The sequence below is a fragment of the Formica exsecta genome, unplaced genomic scaffold (genome assembly GCF_003651465.1).
Source record: "Formica exsecta isolate Colony F162 unplaced genomic scaffold, ASM365146v1 scaffold696, whole genome shotgun sequence".
NCBI lineage: Eukaryota > Metazoa > Arthropoda > Insecta > Hymenoptera > Formicidae > Formica > Formica exsecta.
In genome coordinates, this window is record NW_021853462.1 from 265970 (window position 1) to 280222 (window position 14253).

At 28.2% G+C, this 14253-nt stretch overlaps 2 protein-coding genes across 3 annotated transcripts in view; both read right to left on the reverse strand.

Annotated features, from left to right (window-relative positions):
- LOC115243164 (octopamine receptor beta-3R-like) overlaps positions 1–14253 on the reverse strand; it is a 97520-nt gene that overhangs the window by 17849 nt on the left and 65418 nt on the right. The window lies entirely within an intron of this gene.
- Positions 6967–7709, reverse strand: LOC115243165 (octopamine receptor beta-1R-like). Its single transcript, XM_029819923.1, has one exon. The coding sequence runs from the start codon at positions 7674–7676 to the stop codon at positions 7044–7046; it is 633 nt and encodes a 210-aa protein (XP_029675783.1). The 5' UTR covers positions 7677–7709; the 3' UTR covers positions 6967–7043.

Here is a 14253-nt window from a genome sequence, read left to right on the forward strand (position 1 = left end):
TAATAATTAAAAAATAATAAATACCCAATAAATTGAATTTAATAAACGACTATTTAATATCCTAAAATAAAAAATATTTTCTTGAAATTTTTTTTAATTTGAAGTGAGTTTACAAATGTTTTCTAGGTTTCTAATTTTACACGCACGTATCTGGCAATAAACATGTACAACATTCTAATCAAAACGTAATTTGTATAGCGAAGTCTGCAAATCGTGATAGAGTTGCGAAATCATCTCGATTTGCGGTGCGAAACAATATCTATTGTGATTCATATTCGTAACGCGTGCACGCATTACACGTATATAAATTAATTGCAATCTGGTACAATCAGATTACTTGCAATCTGGCAGCTTTATGTCTTTGCGATATATAACCCTTATAGGAGATGTCACATAAAGTAATCGATGGCTCGATAGCTTAATCTTAAGCTATCCAACCTTTTGTAACTTTTTAATAATTAAAATAAAAGAATAACTTCGGAAAGAAAAAAATAGCAAAAAATTAGCAAATTATTTTCATATATAATTTATTATGTTCTGATAATTTGGCTTATTGTTAGATAGCTTAATATTTTTTCATCGAGACGAGACGCGAAGTACCGATCGGGGCCGCCACAGGTGTGAAATATTTTTGTTAGATATTTTATGAATTTTGCAAGCGATGCCAATTTTTAGCCGTGCTTTTATAAACGAGAGCAAAGTTTCGATAAACGCCCGAGAGAGGATAAGCGGAAGAGTCGTTGAATAACGAAAATTCCACAGCAAAATCGTGCATTGTTTTGAAATATCTTTCTTTTGATATAGCAATGTATTTGGATGCATTTATAAAATGTTGGTATTTGAGTCTGTGCGTGTTTATTCATTTTCGAATATAAAAAATCTTCGAAATTTTTCACTGCGAATATAATAAAGCTTTTTGAAAACGAGTGTCATTTTAAAAGATCTTTGTGTGGAAATTTCTCGACAATTATGGTTGCAATTTTCTGTTATGGTACTCCGTTTACATCTCCTGTCTGAACAATTAAAATAAATTACGTTAAGAACTTATATATACTATGTAGATATTTTTATAATTCGTAGTTTTTTTATTTAAAAAATTGTAGCCGTTTTTATAAAGCGTTGAATTTTTATAGAACTATTTTCATAAAAAAAAACTTTCTGATAAAATATTTAAATTTACACATGAAGAAAGAAAGAGATAGAGAGCTTCTGTACGATACATTCAGTTTATAGATTCATTCATAGAATTTTATTTTATTATTTATGATATAACTTACAATTTTATTTTATTCAAAAATTATTTAGAAAATTTTTATATGTATTGTTATTATACAAAAATTTGTTTTGTTTTTTAGAATATATCAAAATATATTTATAAAATTATTTATAGAATTTTATTCTATAAAATTTTATTATTTAGTTTAAATAGAGATTTATTTATAGAATTTTTGTTGTTTGATATTATCACATATTATTTGATATTATATGTTATCATATAAAAAATTTATTTTATTATTTAGGAATTATAAAATTTATTATAGAGAATAAGAGAGAGAAATTATATGCAGTTATTTTATATTTGATCCAATGTTATCGGCGCTATCACGTGTAGAGTATAACATGATACATTGCTGGGGATGATCTATTACTAGATTACATGATCTATTACTAGACGTGTTCATACTTGGCTCGCAAACATCGAGTAAGCTCCACTATGCTACTCTACGGATTACATGTCAGAATTAGAAACATGACTTCCCGACGTTATTTTCACGAGCGAAACGATTGGATGCCGCTTGAGAGAGAAGAGAGAGATGAAGAGAGAACTGTCGCGAACTTTCAAGCACGTCGCTTTGAGGATACGAGAATTGCGAGAAATGTAATATCGCGCCGGAGTGTTAAAGGGGATGCAAAACCGAACGGGATACGACAAGTTTATTTTGATTTTTATAATAAACATTTTATTTTAACTGTGAATTTTCTGCTCATGTTTCATATTTTTTACGAGCTGAAATTATTCACGAAATCGATGATAGCCGAATTTCGATTCATGAATAAATATTGGAGAGAGAGAGAGAGAGAGAGAAATGTTATTTAATAATTAAAATAAATTTATATGGGAATATTTATTATGTAGAAAATAATAAAATTTTTCAATTTTTTAACTTTTTTAAAAGTTATTAAAATTTTGCATTTTTACAAATATAAAACATCTATTAATATTTAAAAATATACACAAGGAAATTTTCTTTTAAATTTTTAGAATTTAATATATTGTATGCAGATTTTTTTACAAACATAATTTGATAATTATTTTATTTGAGAATGTTGTTAAGAGATTGCAATATCAAACTTTTTTTTTATTTTTTTTATTGTTGTATATTGTGCATCCTTCTTACAAATATTTAACTCTAGATGTGATATATCTGACATTTTTATAAATCTAATTTCGCAATTTTTTTTTATTCTAAAAATATCGCCGCGACTCTTTTTCTAACTTTTAAAGTCTCTTAAATTTATTGTATTTGGAATTTTTTTATAAATTTGCATTCTTATTTCAATCAACTTAAATTCTCATTTAACTTCTATCGCGTATTTATTTGTCGTTTCAAAAATTCGTAAAACTCAGTGAAAGAAAATTCACATTATTAAATGAACAATAGTTTATTATATTACGAGGAAAACTTGTCACGAAAATTTACAATGTAGTAGGCGGTATCGCATATCGTAAATAAAACTACCCTGTAAAAATCATGGTATACGCACAGTTGATAGATATCCGAATTACAAAATGCGAAATATGTGCACCCAACAAAAAATTAAAAAATGTTTATATGTCGTATTTTATACTTATATGTAGTCACATATCTCTTTCTCTCCTTCCTTTTTCTCTCTTTTTTTTTAATAATTTTTCTGTGTGTGAAAAAAATTATATTTTTATATCTTAAGAAACCATTATATCTCTTAGTTTAGTAAACGATATATAACCAGTTTTTATATTCAGCAAATCCACCGGAACTCCACCGCAATATTTGCCACGTGCAAATCACAAAATGCATTTGCGGAAAATCTGTGGTGACGTGAATTTTTACGCTTTTTTATACGCGATCAGATATAAAACGCTGCAAAAAATATACACGAATTTTTGTTTTTCTTTTACGGAACTGTCGTTACTATTTTTCAGAATGGAGAAAATAACAGCCGGAAAATCCGCCGGGACGTGCATTTTGAACAGAATACTGCGTCGGTGTCATTGTGAATCGTGTTGATCGGGACAAATTATTGTGCACGTATATAATAATATAAACGATTAATTCGTTTCGACACTAAACTCGCGTTTCTAGATGTAATCGCTTTCTAACGCGACAAATGGCATTTATAACATATATGCCATAATGACAGCATACCAATCAATACGGTATATTGTGTGTCGGATACATTCATAAAATAAAATCTATGATGTATACAACTCATAAGATAAAGATACTCTCTGAAAATAAAAATCTGCGTTGTGATAATATGATTTATATCAGAACTTACATATTGCAGACTTCTTTTCATGGTCGCGAATATTGGCGATTATATAAAGAAAAATAGTTTGAAATAAGATATTTTGTACTTTAATATCTTGAGAAAAAATTAATATTATATAAAAAATACAGATATAGATTTGAATTAATCGAAAAGTATTAATTTTGCAAAAGAACTTGGTGTTTTAATTAAATTTAAGTTTTTACTTACTTATTTCTTTTTTAGATTTATATGATATTAAAAATTGAAAAATTTATAAATAAAATGTATCTAATTTAAGCGAATAACAAATTTTTATTATTAGAAATTATACACACATTTATTTATTTAAAATTTTACTTTATCAATTTTTTAATACTAACTTTGTTTTCGACATTAAGTTTTATTTTGTATTAATTTATCTAGTATTTAACATTTAAAAAATATAATTAAATTAATATTTTCTAAAGAACTTCGATTAAAGAGATAGGTTTATTTCGAATTTGTCGAAGTATTTGTTTTCGCAGTTGTTAATGTTAAAAATTTGTAGGACATGTATATCAAATTTATGATACCGGATGTTCGATATGATACGTAATTTGCGGTATTTATTTTAAAATCGGATTCTGACAGCTTTGTATAATCGTTTGCTTACCGAGATTTCCAACAATTTACCATTTAAAGGTTAATTAAATGCTTTATCGATATTCATACACTCGTCGTTTGTGTTTGCTTCTGTCATGGTTAAATTAAGTTGAGTTATAAAGAGGTGCTTTTAATCGTCAATCCGATACAAATGGAAACAAATTGATTTCATTTGATTTGATAATATACTTCTTACAAAGTTTCAGTATGAACATTATTTCCTCGTAGCATTGACATTTTTAAGAATATAATTACATTGAGGAAAATTTTTGCATCTTAACGAAGTTATTTAAAACTAAATTATTTAAATAAAAATATGGGTTTTTATGTATTTTTTTATACGTTGTATTTATACGTTATATCTTTTTTTTTTTTTTAATTTTGAAAAATTTTAAAATAATGTATTGCAGAGGCCGAAAGCTTTCAATCGCGCGAAACGCGTACAATTATATATAGTCGGAGTTTCTTTCCTGAATTATATGTAAACTAGAATGGGTTTTGCGAAATCAAAAACAGTTGCAGTTTTAGAGAAATTTTTAAATAACTTTGGACTCTATAAAACATGAAATCTATAAGAGTTGTGCGTAAACTCAATTCTCAAAAAACTGTTAAAAATAAAAAAAAAATCCGGTAGATTTGACATATATTATTAATAAATCAAGATTAAACGAATTAAAGATGGATAGATCGTCGTTACTTTTTATCGTTCTCAATAAAAACAGCGTTAATAATATAATAGTTATCTGTGAATGAAATCGTCAGAATTGCGCTATTAAAGAATCACTAGAGTAAGCCATTAAAAAGTTAAAAATTCGGAAATGTTTTTCTAGTGAAATTTAAGAGGATATGCTCCTCTCTCTCCTGTTTCTCTGCTTTATATCGCGTGAGATTTATTTTTCCTTTTTAAAATTCTCAAATTTCTCATGCTTTTTAGAGAATACTACGACGCCGCAGCTGATTTATCACTGGAACTTCAACGCTAATAAATTGCTTTTTTTCAAAATAATATGACATTAATGATACACGATTAATTATAAACACTTTGAAAATAACATCCCTTTTTCAAACGTGATTGATTTTTATTGGCTTTTATATAATTGGCTTTCAAAAATGACATGGTATTAGTATCAATTATGATATGTAATTAATTTCTTTATAATTAAATGGTCGATATTAGCTGAAATAATATCTACAATTTCCATAATGACTGAAACTACGAGAACTCAATCATAAAAATATTTTAATTGAAGTAAAAATAAATGTAACAATTAATTTGATGTTATATTTGAAAATTCATTAAATTTTAAATTGATATTTTGTAAAGGGCAACGTAAATAACTATATTGATGCCAATCAAGGATATAGTAATACAATATATTATTGGAGAGAGGATATGATAAATATTACAATTAATTTGTTTGGAAATTTATTAAATTCTAAATTGATATTTTTATTGCAAAGAATATTGTAAATAACTACATTGATGCCAGTTAAGAAAATAATAGCAAAATACAAATTACGATACTCAATTGATTTTCCCTCCTGTTGGGACTGATATTAATATTGTCATTAATACGATCAATTGTGAAAACAAGACACCTTTATTAGAAGTGTATGTGATAAATGTAGCGATTAGTTTGATTCTATTTTTGAAGTTTAATGAAATTTCGAATCCCGGTAATTGTTACAAGAGAAAGAACGTAAGTAACTTATAATAGTTAATAAAAGTTTTGTGACAAATGAGCCTTATTGTTGGCAATTTTCCGACGGTAAACTGTATCGAGTAGAAATCAATAATTTATAGCTCTAATATGGATATAATAATTGATATAAATCGCATTATATATAATATCGCACTTTATATTGCTTTCAAATACAACAAAATATCAACGACGAAATATCTCTCTCTCTTTTTATTTTTACAACTGATGTGTGTTCTACTAATCTACTATTGGGTTCTTCCGTTTTACTATTTTGCTACTATTTTTATAATTTTGTTGTCGAGAGTAATTTCAGACAATTATCTAAATTTTTTACTATCATAAAAATTCTAACACTTGTTTTTTTAAATATAAATTATTTAGAAATTGTTCTTTTTCAAAATACATTATAGAATTATATAATGTTTATTATTCAGTTATTGCAATAAAGCTCAAATATTTCTACGAGTGGAAAATTTGTATTCGGGAAAATAATCACGTTGAATTATTAATTTTTTCTGAAGCACTTTTTGATAAAGTCTGTGACACAGATATTAATCTTTCTATGCTACCTATATCTTCTAAATAAAATAGCCAATGTCACGAATGTGAGTTGAGTATAAATTATAGATAATGGGATCGGGAAAGCGATAAATAGATTAATAACATGAGATAGGAGTGCAATTAAAACTATAGGGGAATTGAAATGAGGGATCACTTCTTTATGTCATCTCATATAATTCATGAGAGAACGCGATAAGCAGAGAACTAGAAGCACTTTGATAAACGAAAGTTTTAGACGTTTTGCGAAATAATATCTTGATCCACTCTAGAATTGTACCCGTTCGACATATTATTTCATCGAATCTAGATTTCAAGGTTGCAGAAGAACGATGTTTGCACTGAGATTGATAAAGATTAACAAGACAATGTTGAAAGTTTACGTTTTTAAACTATAATTAAATCAATAGAATTTTTATAAATAGAAAAATTTTTCTAGAAAATACAAATTTCTTTTTCTCGAAAAGTTTGATTATAAATTAAAATGGTAAATATTTATAAAGCATTATAATTTAAAGAAACAATTTTATGAAGGATGTAAGATGTGTATGTGTGTGTGTGTCAATTATTATCAAAATTAAAAATAAATTTGCGGAATCAGAATAAATCTACTTTTAAACTCTGAAATTAAATTATCGCTCTGGATTTTGCTACCTGCGGATTTTTCCGGCGGAAATCCAAGTGCTGCTGTGTAGTATACCAGCCCATGAAGATGGGTATGAAGCTGATAAGGGCCGGTAATATCCAAGCGCTGCTTAGCATAGCAGTAACTGTCACAGTTCTCATAATGGCCGGATACTCAAGCGGTCTGACTATCGCGTAATATCTATCGACGCTAATACAACAAAGATGAAGGATGCTGGCGGTGCTAAAATATACATCCATCGAATTCCACACGTCGCACATAATGCTTCCTAGCAGCCATTTGCCCCCGAAAAGCTCGACGGAAGCGTTGAATGTCATAGCACACACTGCCACTAGAAAATCTGCCATTGCCAAGGACACTACGTAACGATTGGTGGGCACTCGTAACTTCCGGTGTCTCCTGACACTTGCGATCACCAAGGCGTTGCCTAATAAAGCGCTGACGATAATGCCGATCATTATGACGCCTTTAAAGGCGATCAATGTGACATTGCTTGATTCGGCGATAATGTCTGGATTGTCTTGAAAATGAGAATCGTCCTCGAAGCTCGCAGAAAGATTGATTCTGATTATTGGGTGGTTTACCTCCTCGTCCGGAGGCTCACTGACTTCCATCCCAGACCGGAAGTCGCAATATCATGTTAAGTATCTATTTACGAAAGTCCGTTGACAAGTTCGTCGTCTTCCACAATCGTTTCTCACCATGATGGTGATTCAAGTACCTCGTTTTTTAGGCAAATTTTTTATATTATATATAAAAGTGTCACTTAAACGTCATTCCAAGTTCAACTATGTTTATCCATTGTAATCCAATTGACCAATTATCGCAATCACTTTCCATAGTGATTTAAATTAATTTTAAATTGGAGAAACGACATAACTTCGTATTTAAAATAAGTAAAGTTCTTATAATTCTTATATTATTTGCGAAATTCTTCGCATTTTTGAAAATTTAATCAGTCATTGTTTTTTGATTGTTAAATTATGATGAATATAACCTGTTTTTAAATTTAAAGAAAAAATATTGTTTATTTAAAGACAATTGATTAATTGATTGATTGATTGATTTATCTTCTTTTATTTTTTTAAATAAAAATGCGAAAATATATTTATTAATTATGCAAGAGACATAAGAAATTTCTCTGCAATAAAATAATAAGATTAAACATTAATTTAATCAAATTAATTAACAGAAAAAAATATTCCCATGGGTAAAAAAAATATATAGAAACTAAAAGATATTGAACCAAATTTTTAAGGTTAAATACAAAATAATGAACGGTTATATATATATATACATTAATTTCTCTTTAACTGTCTTTATCCTTGATTATTCTTTTTGTACATCTGAAAATATGATGAAAACGATGTCGGATAATCTATCGCAAAGGAGCAAAAAACGAGGCAATAAATCCCACGTGGATGCGGGTAATGGCACTTTTTTCATGGAAACTTTCGTCCCCATCTCGGAGCTACTCATCATGATAGTAGACGTCGAAATTACAATCATACGAGTCATACATTGGTCGTTATATATGCCACATGTGGCCCTTGCGAGTGTATTATCTGTAAATACATCTGACTGTATTATTAACGGCGAGACACGATCGTTATGACGACGAAAACGTTCCATCAACGATTTCTCTTTCGCTTTCTTGGTACCGCTTCGTTTTATATTCATGATTACGAACGTATAATTTAGGGTTTCTTTCGGCTCTTTTAGCGGCAGATCGACGAATTGTGAATTTAAAGTTCGATGTATGAATCCTATTACTGACATATTTACGAATCATTACAATGACGAATTTTTCCATTAATTTCATTTTTGTCGACATATCGATACTTTTGATTAAAATATATCAATGATTTATACTAAATAACAATCTAAGTGCCATTAATCAATTTTACCAACATTAATGTAATGTTCAATTTCAATATAATTAATATCTCATTTTTAAAATTTAATATTAAGGTTTTGTATTTTTTGTAATGTGTTGTTTGTCCTAATTTCTTATTTCTATTTTAATATTTCTTATATTTTAATATTATATTTTTATTAATCAAGATTAAATTTAATATACTAATGTTTAATTAGTGTGTTCTTTTCTTAACTAATATTTATAATACGTTAATATTCAATAGCAAATGTGTAATATTGAAAATTGATATCTTCAACGAGAGGCAGTAGAAAAATTGAAATGTATTCCTTTAGACATTCCACCTCGTAAGGACGCGTAGAAGCAGTTTAAAACTTTGTAACAAAGTTAATAACTTGCGGTTAATTAAGCAATATATCAAATTTTTGTTGGAAAATCGAAAAGTGACAGTTGCTAATCGCCGAAAGTTTGTTTACGTTTATGACGAAATTGATGGAGACATTGATGACGTATATCGGCGTGATCTCCTCTCGTGAAACTTCCCCAATATTGGGAAGACAACTTGAGCGCAACGAGGGTCCTCGAGCAATTACTGCAATTTCGAAAACCGATTTACCGTAATCGCGCATCCGCGGTTTCGTCAGAGCAAAACTAATTGTAAGTTGCATGCAATATTCAATATATTACCAATCGAATTAAGACAAATGATTTCACGCATTTATAGGGGCAACTTTTTTTCCTTTTCCTTATTTTTTATAGATATAAATTTCTATTGTACGATTAATCATAACGAATACGTAGTAATTAATAATGATTACTATATTACATATATATTTATATATAATTTACATATCAATTATATATAAATTTTAGAGTTTTCTTAAATAACAAATTTTATCGTATTAGAAGAGAGAGAACAATATTTATTATTATTTATTTATATTACATTTATATAAAAATTATATGTTAATTATAATAAAATTTATATATATGATAATTTCTTGCGTAGTGATGCTGTTGCGAAGATTACGCAAGATTTTTCACAATAATAAAATTTAAATTGTAGTTTTCTTGTTTAAGTGCAAATTGGGCGTCGCTTCCCCATCAAAGAGGATCGTGTCTCGAGTTTCGCGGCAACTCTTGGGAGAGATATTTCCTTATTAAACATTAAACATTAATAACGCGGTCTACGCGGATATTTGGTTTCCTCGAGGCGATGGGAACGCGAAACGATGAAGTGAGATAACCGAAGAGGTCATAATAGATAAGTAGAAGTTAGGATAGTAGAGCAAGTTCAAGAAAGGGCTGGATTTACACATACTACAGTATTCATAAAGATGGCTCTAGTTCTTCCATATTAGATATTGCGAACTATGCATATACGTATAAATATGTATGCATGAAATATTAGTGTCGCTTATTTGCTATTAATAATAATGACTAGGAAAATTAACGATAATTAGATATAAACGATAATTTAGATTCAGCATTTTAAGAAGAAAACATCATCATTATTTCTAGTAAAATATACATATATATACTACATATATTTCTTATAATTATATATATTTTAGTTATTTGAGATTGTCATAAAATGTAAGAAACAATATCATATATTTAGATATGAAATTTAGACAATTCTTTTAAAATTAAATTTTTAAAATTACTTTTAAAATCTACACATGAAAGAAAAGTAAGACTTTATTATTGTTATAATGAAATAGCGTGTATGTGTACATGTACAGGGGATGTAATCCACGTGTCGGGAGAGTTTCATTAATGTTCTTTGTATCATTAACGCGGCCAACATAATAGCCGTGCAGTTTTACGCCGCGTGTCATTCAGCCACGAAATTCGAACGAAATTTCTCCTTGGATCGATGATTACACGGTTGGTTTCGACGTATCGACCGAAGCGAGAGAAAAAGGCAAATCGCCGCGGGCTAAAGTAATAATCTTTGCTTTGTGTATGTCGGTTGAAATGTGCATTAAGGCTTTTTGGACGAGAGATGGATGGGAAGGGAAACGCAATTGAATTCGCCACCGCTCAATTTCACCGATAATTGAGGGACACCATTTTCGCTTGAATGCTTTCTGTACATTCGGTGTACAAGATTTGGCGTCAAAATCTTACAACATTTTCTTTAGCACATTTCTTTTTATTTCTATTTATTTATATATATCTTATATTTTTATAGATATTTCAAAATTGAATCTCACGAATCTCAAAGCACATTAAATAAATTTATAATATATACATTCTCAAATAATCAAATATCATCATAGCTTATATTCTCTTTGCAGAATCACAATCTTTTATATGTATTATCTTTCATTTTATATATACATTTTTATTTTTTTTTATTTTTTAATTTTTTTTTTTCATTTTTTGTGTTATCTTTTCTTAATTAATATCTCATTTTTAAAATTTAATATTAAGGTTTTGTATTTTTTGTAATGTGTTGTTTGTCCTAATTTCTTATTTCTATTTTAATATTTCTTATATTTTAATATTATATTTTTATTAATCAAGATTAAATTTAATATACTAATGTTTAATTAGTGTGTTCTTTTCTTAACTAATATTTATAATACGTTAATATTCAATAGCAAATGTGTAATATTGAAAATTGATATCTTCAACGAGAGGCAGTAGAAAAATTGAAATGTATTCCTTTAGACATTCGACCTCGTAAGGACGCGTAGAAGCAGTTTAAAACTTTGTAACAAAGTTAATAACTTGCGGTTAATTAAGCAATATATCAAATTTTTGTTGGAAAATCGAAAAGTGACAGTTGCTAATCGCCGAAAGTTTGTTTACGTTTATGACGAAATTGATGGAGACATTGATGACGTATATCGGCGTGATCTCCTCTCGTGAAACTTCCCCAATATTGGGAAGACAACTTGAGCGCAACGAGGGTCCTCGAGCAATTACTGCAATTTCGAAAACCGATTTACCGTAATCGCGCATCCGCGGTTTCGTCAGAGCAAAACTAATTGTAAGTTGCATGCAATATTCAATATATTACCAATCGAATTAAGACAAATGATTTCACGCATTTATAGGGGCAACTTTTTTTCCTTTTCCTTATTTTTTATAGATATAAATTTCTATTGTACGATTAATCATAACGAATACGTAGTAATTAATAATGATTACTATATTACATATATATTTATATATAATTTACATATCAATTATATATAAATTTTAGAGTTTTCTTAAATAACAAATTTTATCGTATTAGAAGAGAGAGAACAATATTTATTATTATTTATTTATATTACATTTATATAAAAATTATATGTTAATTATAATAAAATTTATATATATGATAATTTCTTGCGTAGTGATGCTGTTGCGAAGATTACGCAAGATTTTTCACAATAATAAAATTTAAATTGTAGTTTTCTTGTTTAAGTGCAAATTGGGCGTCGCTTCCCCATCAAAGAGGATCGTGTCTCGAGTTTCGCGGCAACTCTTGGGAGAGATATTTCCTTATTAAACATTAAACATTAATAACGCGGTCTACGCGGATATTTGGTTTCCTCGAGGCGATGGGAACGCGAAACGATGAAGTGAGATAACCGAAGAGGTCATAATAGATAAGTAGAAGTTAGGATAGTAGAGCAAGTTCAAGAAAGGGCTGGATTTACACATACTACAGTATTCATAAAGATGGCTCTAGTTCTTCCATATTAGATATTGCGAACTATGCATATACGTATAAATATGTATGCATGAAATATTAGTGTCGCTTATTTGCTATTAATAATAATGACTAGGAAAATTAACGATAATTAGATATAAACGATAATTTAGATTCAGCATTTTAAGAAGAAAACATCATCATTATTTCCCAGCAATTTTGAAAAATTTATTTGGAAATTAAATTAGAATATGAAAGAGAATGGCAGGAAAGAGAAAGAAATAGGACGCGGATATTAAATATTTGGAAATGCGCGAATAAAAGTCTTCAATTTGTTTTATTTTGAGTTATAAAATTAGTATTATATTAATAATTTACTCTTTTAATTTACCAATTAATATACTCGATATTCGAGACTAAAAGTTTTATAATTTTTAATAAAAATATAAATTAATTTTTTTTTTTTTATTGTGCGGAATATTAGGCCAAAAGAGTATTTTCGTTTTTCTATTTGTTTATCTATGTGTTCTCAGATATTGTTTAACACCGTTGTTTTTTTTATCTTTGATTGCGATTGACATAATTTTCTTGTAATATATTTTCTACTTGATTTATTTGATACGTTGATACAATGGCTTTAAGTTAACCTTTCGATTGGCGAATTGATTCCTTCGTCCACTATGCCTCGCAGCCGAGGCAACATTGAGGCAAACAAAGTTTCGAAGAATCGACAGACATATTCGTGCTTTACCTGTCAATTTGTCAATAGATTTCTTCTTTTCAGAGATTGAAAAGTGTCGATGTCATCGACGATTCGACTGTCGACAAGATTGTCGACTGCGTATTGTGCGTGCATGTTGCTCACTTGACAGTTTATTTGATAAAAAAATGTCACTGTGAAATGTAATGTGTGTGTGTATATATATATTACATATAAAATATATTTTCTATGAATTATATATATATATATATTCTTGTAGTGTTAGCAAAAAAACTCAAAAGTGGAATTTGATAATGATCTTGTATCATTAATATGTCTATTATATCAAATTTAAAATTAATTCCATCTAAGTTATAGTCTCTAAACTACTTTATCTCTCTTTAACATCGTTTATTATTTTATGAAGTTTTATTTATTTCTCTTCTTCATAACATAACATTATTTTTTCTGTGTATTATTTTTTTTGTTTACATATAATTTGTATCTAGCGAGATTTTTATTATGGAGAAAGTTTTGTAACCAATGAATCGCCAAGGTTCTAAAAAAAGTTAAACGGTTATTTAACGGATTTGAGAATCCGAAAAATAAATATTTAACGTCAAAGAACAGAGTTAACTGTCTTCAGTTGCAATGGAAGTGCTCAAATATTTCCGATTTATAATCTGTCCTGTCATTTCATACATCAGTCATACTGAAATACGAAATTTTCAGTTTGAGTGCCAATTCGTCTAAACGTAAATAGGAATGACGATTGAACTGCGGCCAAAACGCTCAGAATTGAAGAGTTTATTTCCAAACCACTTAAAGTGCTTTTTTTAGAAAGAAATATGGATTTTAAGATTTTTTTTTTAGATATACGGAACACGAAGAAAATATTTTTAAAAAATATGTAAATTTCTATATGAGATATAAAAAATATTAAATTGAGATTTTTATAATTTG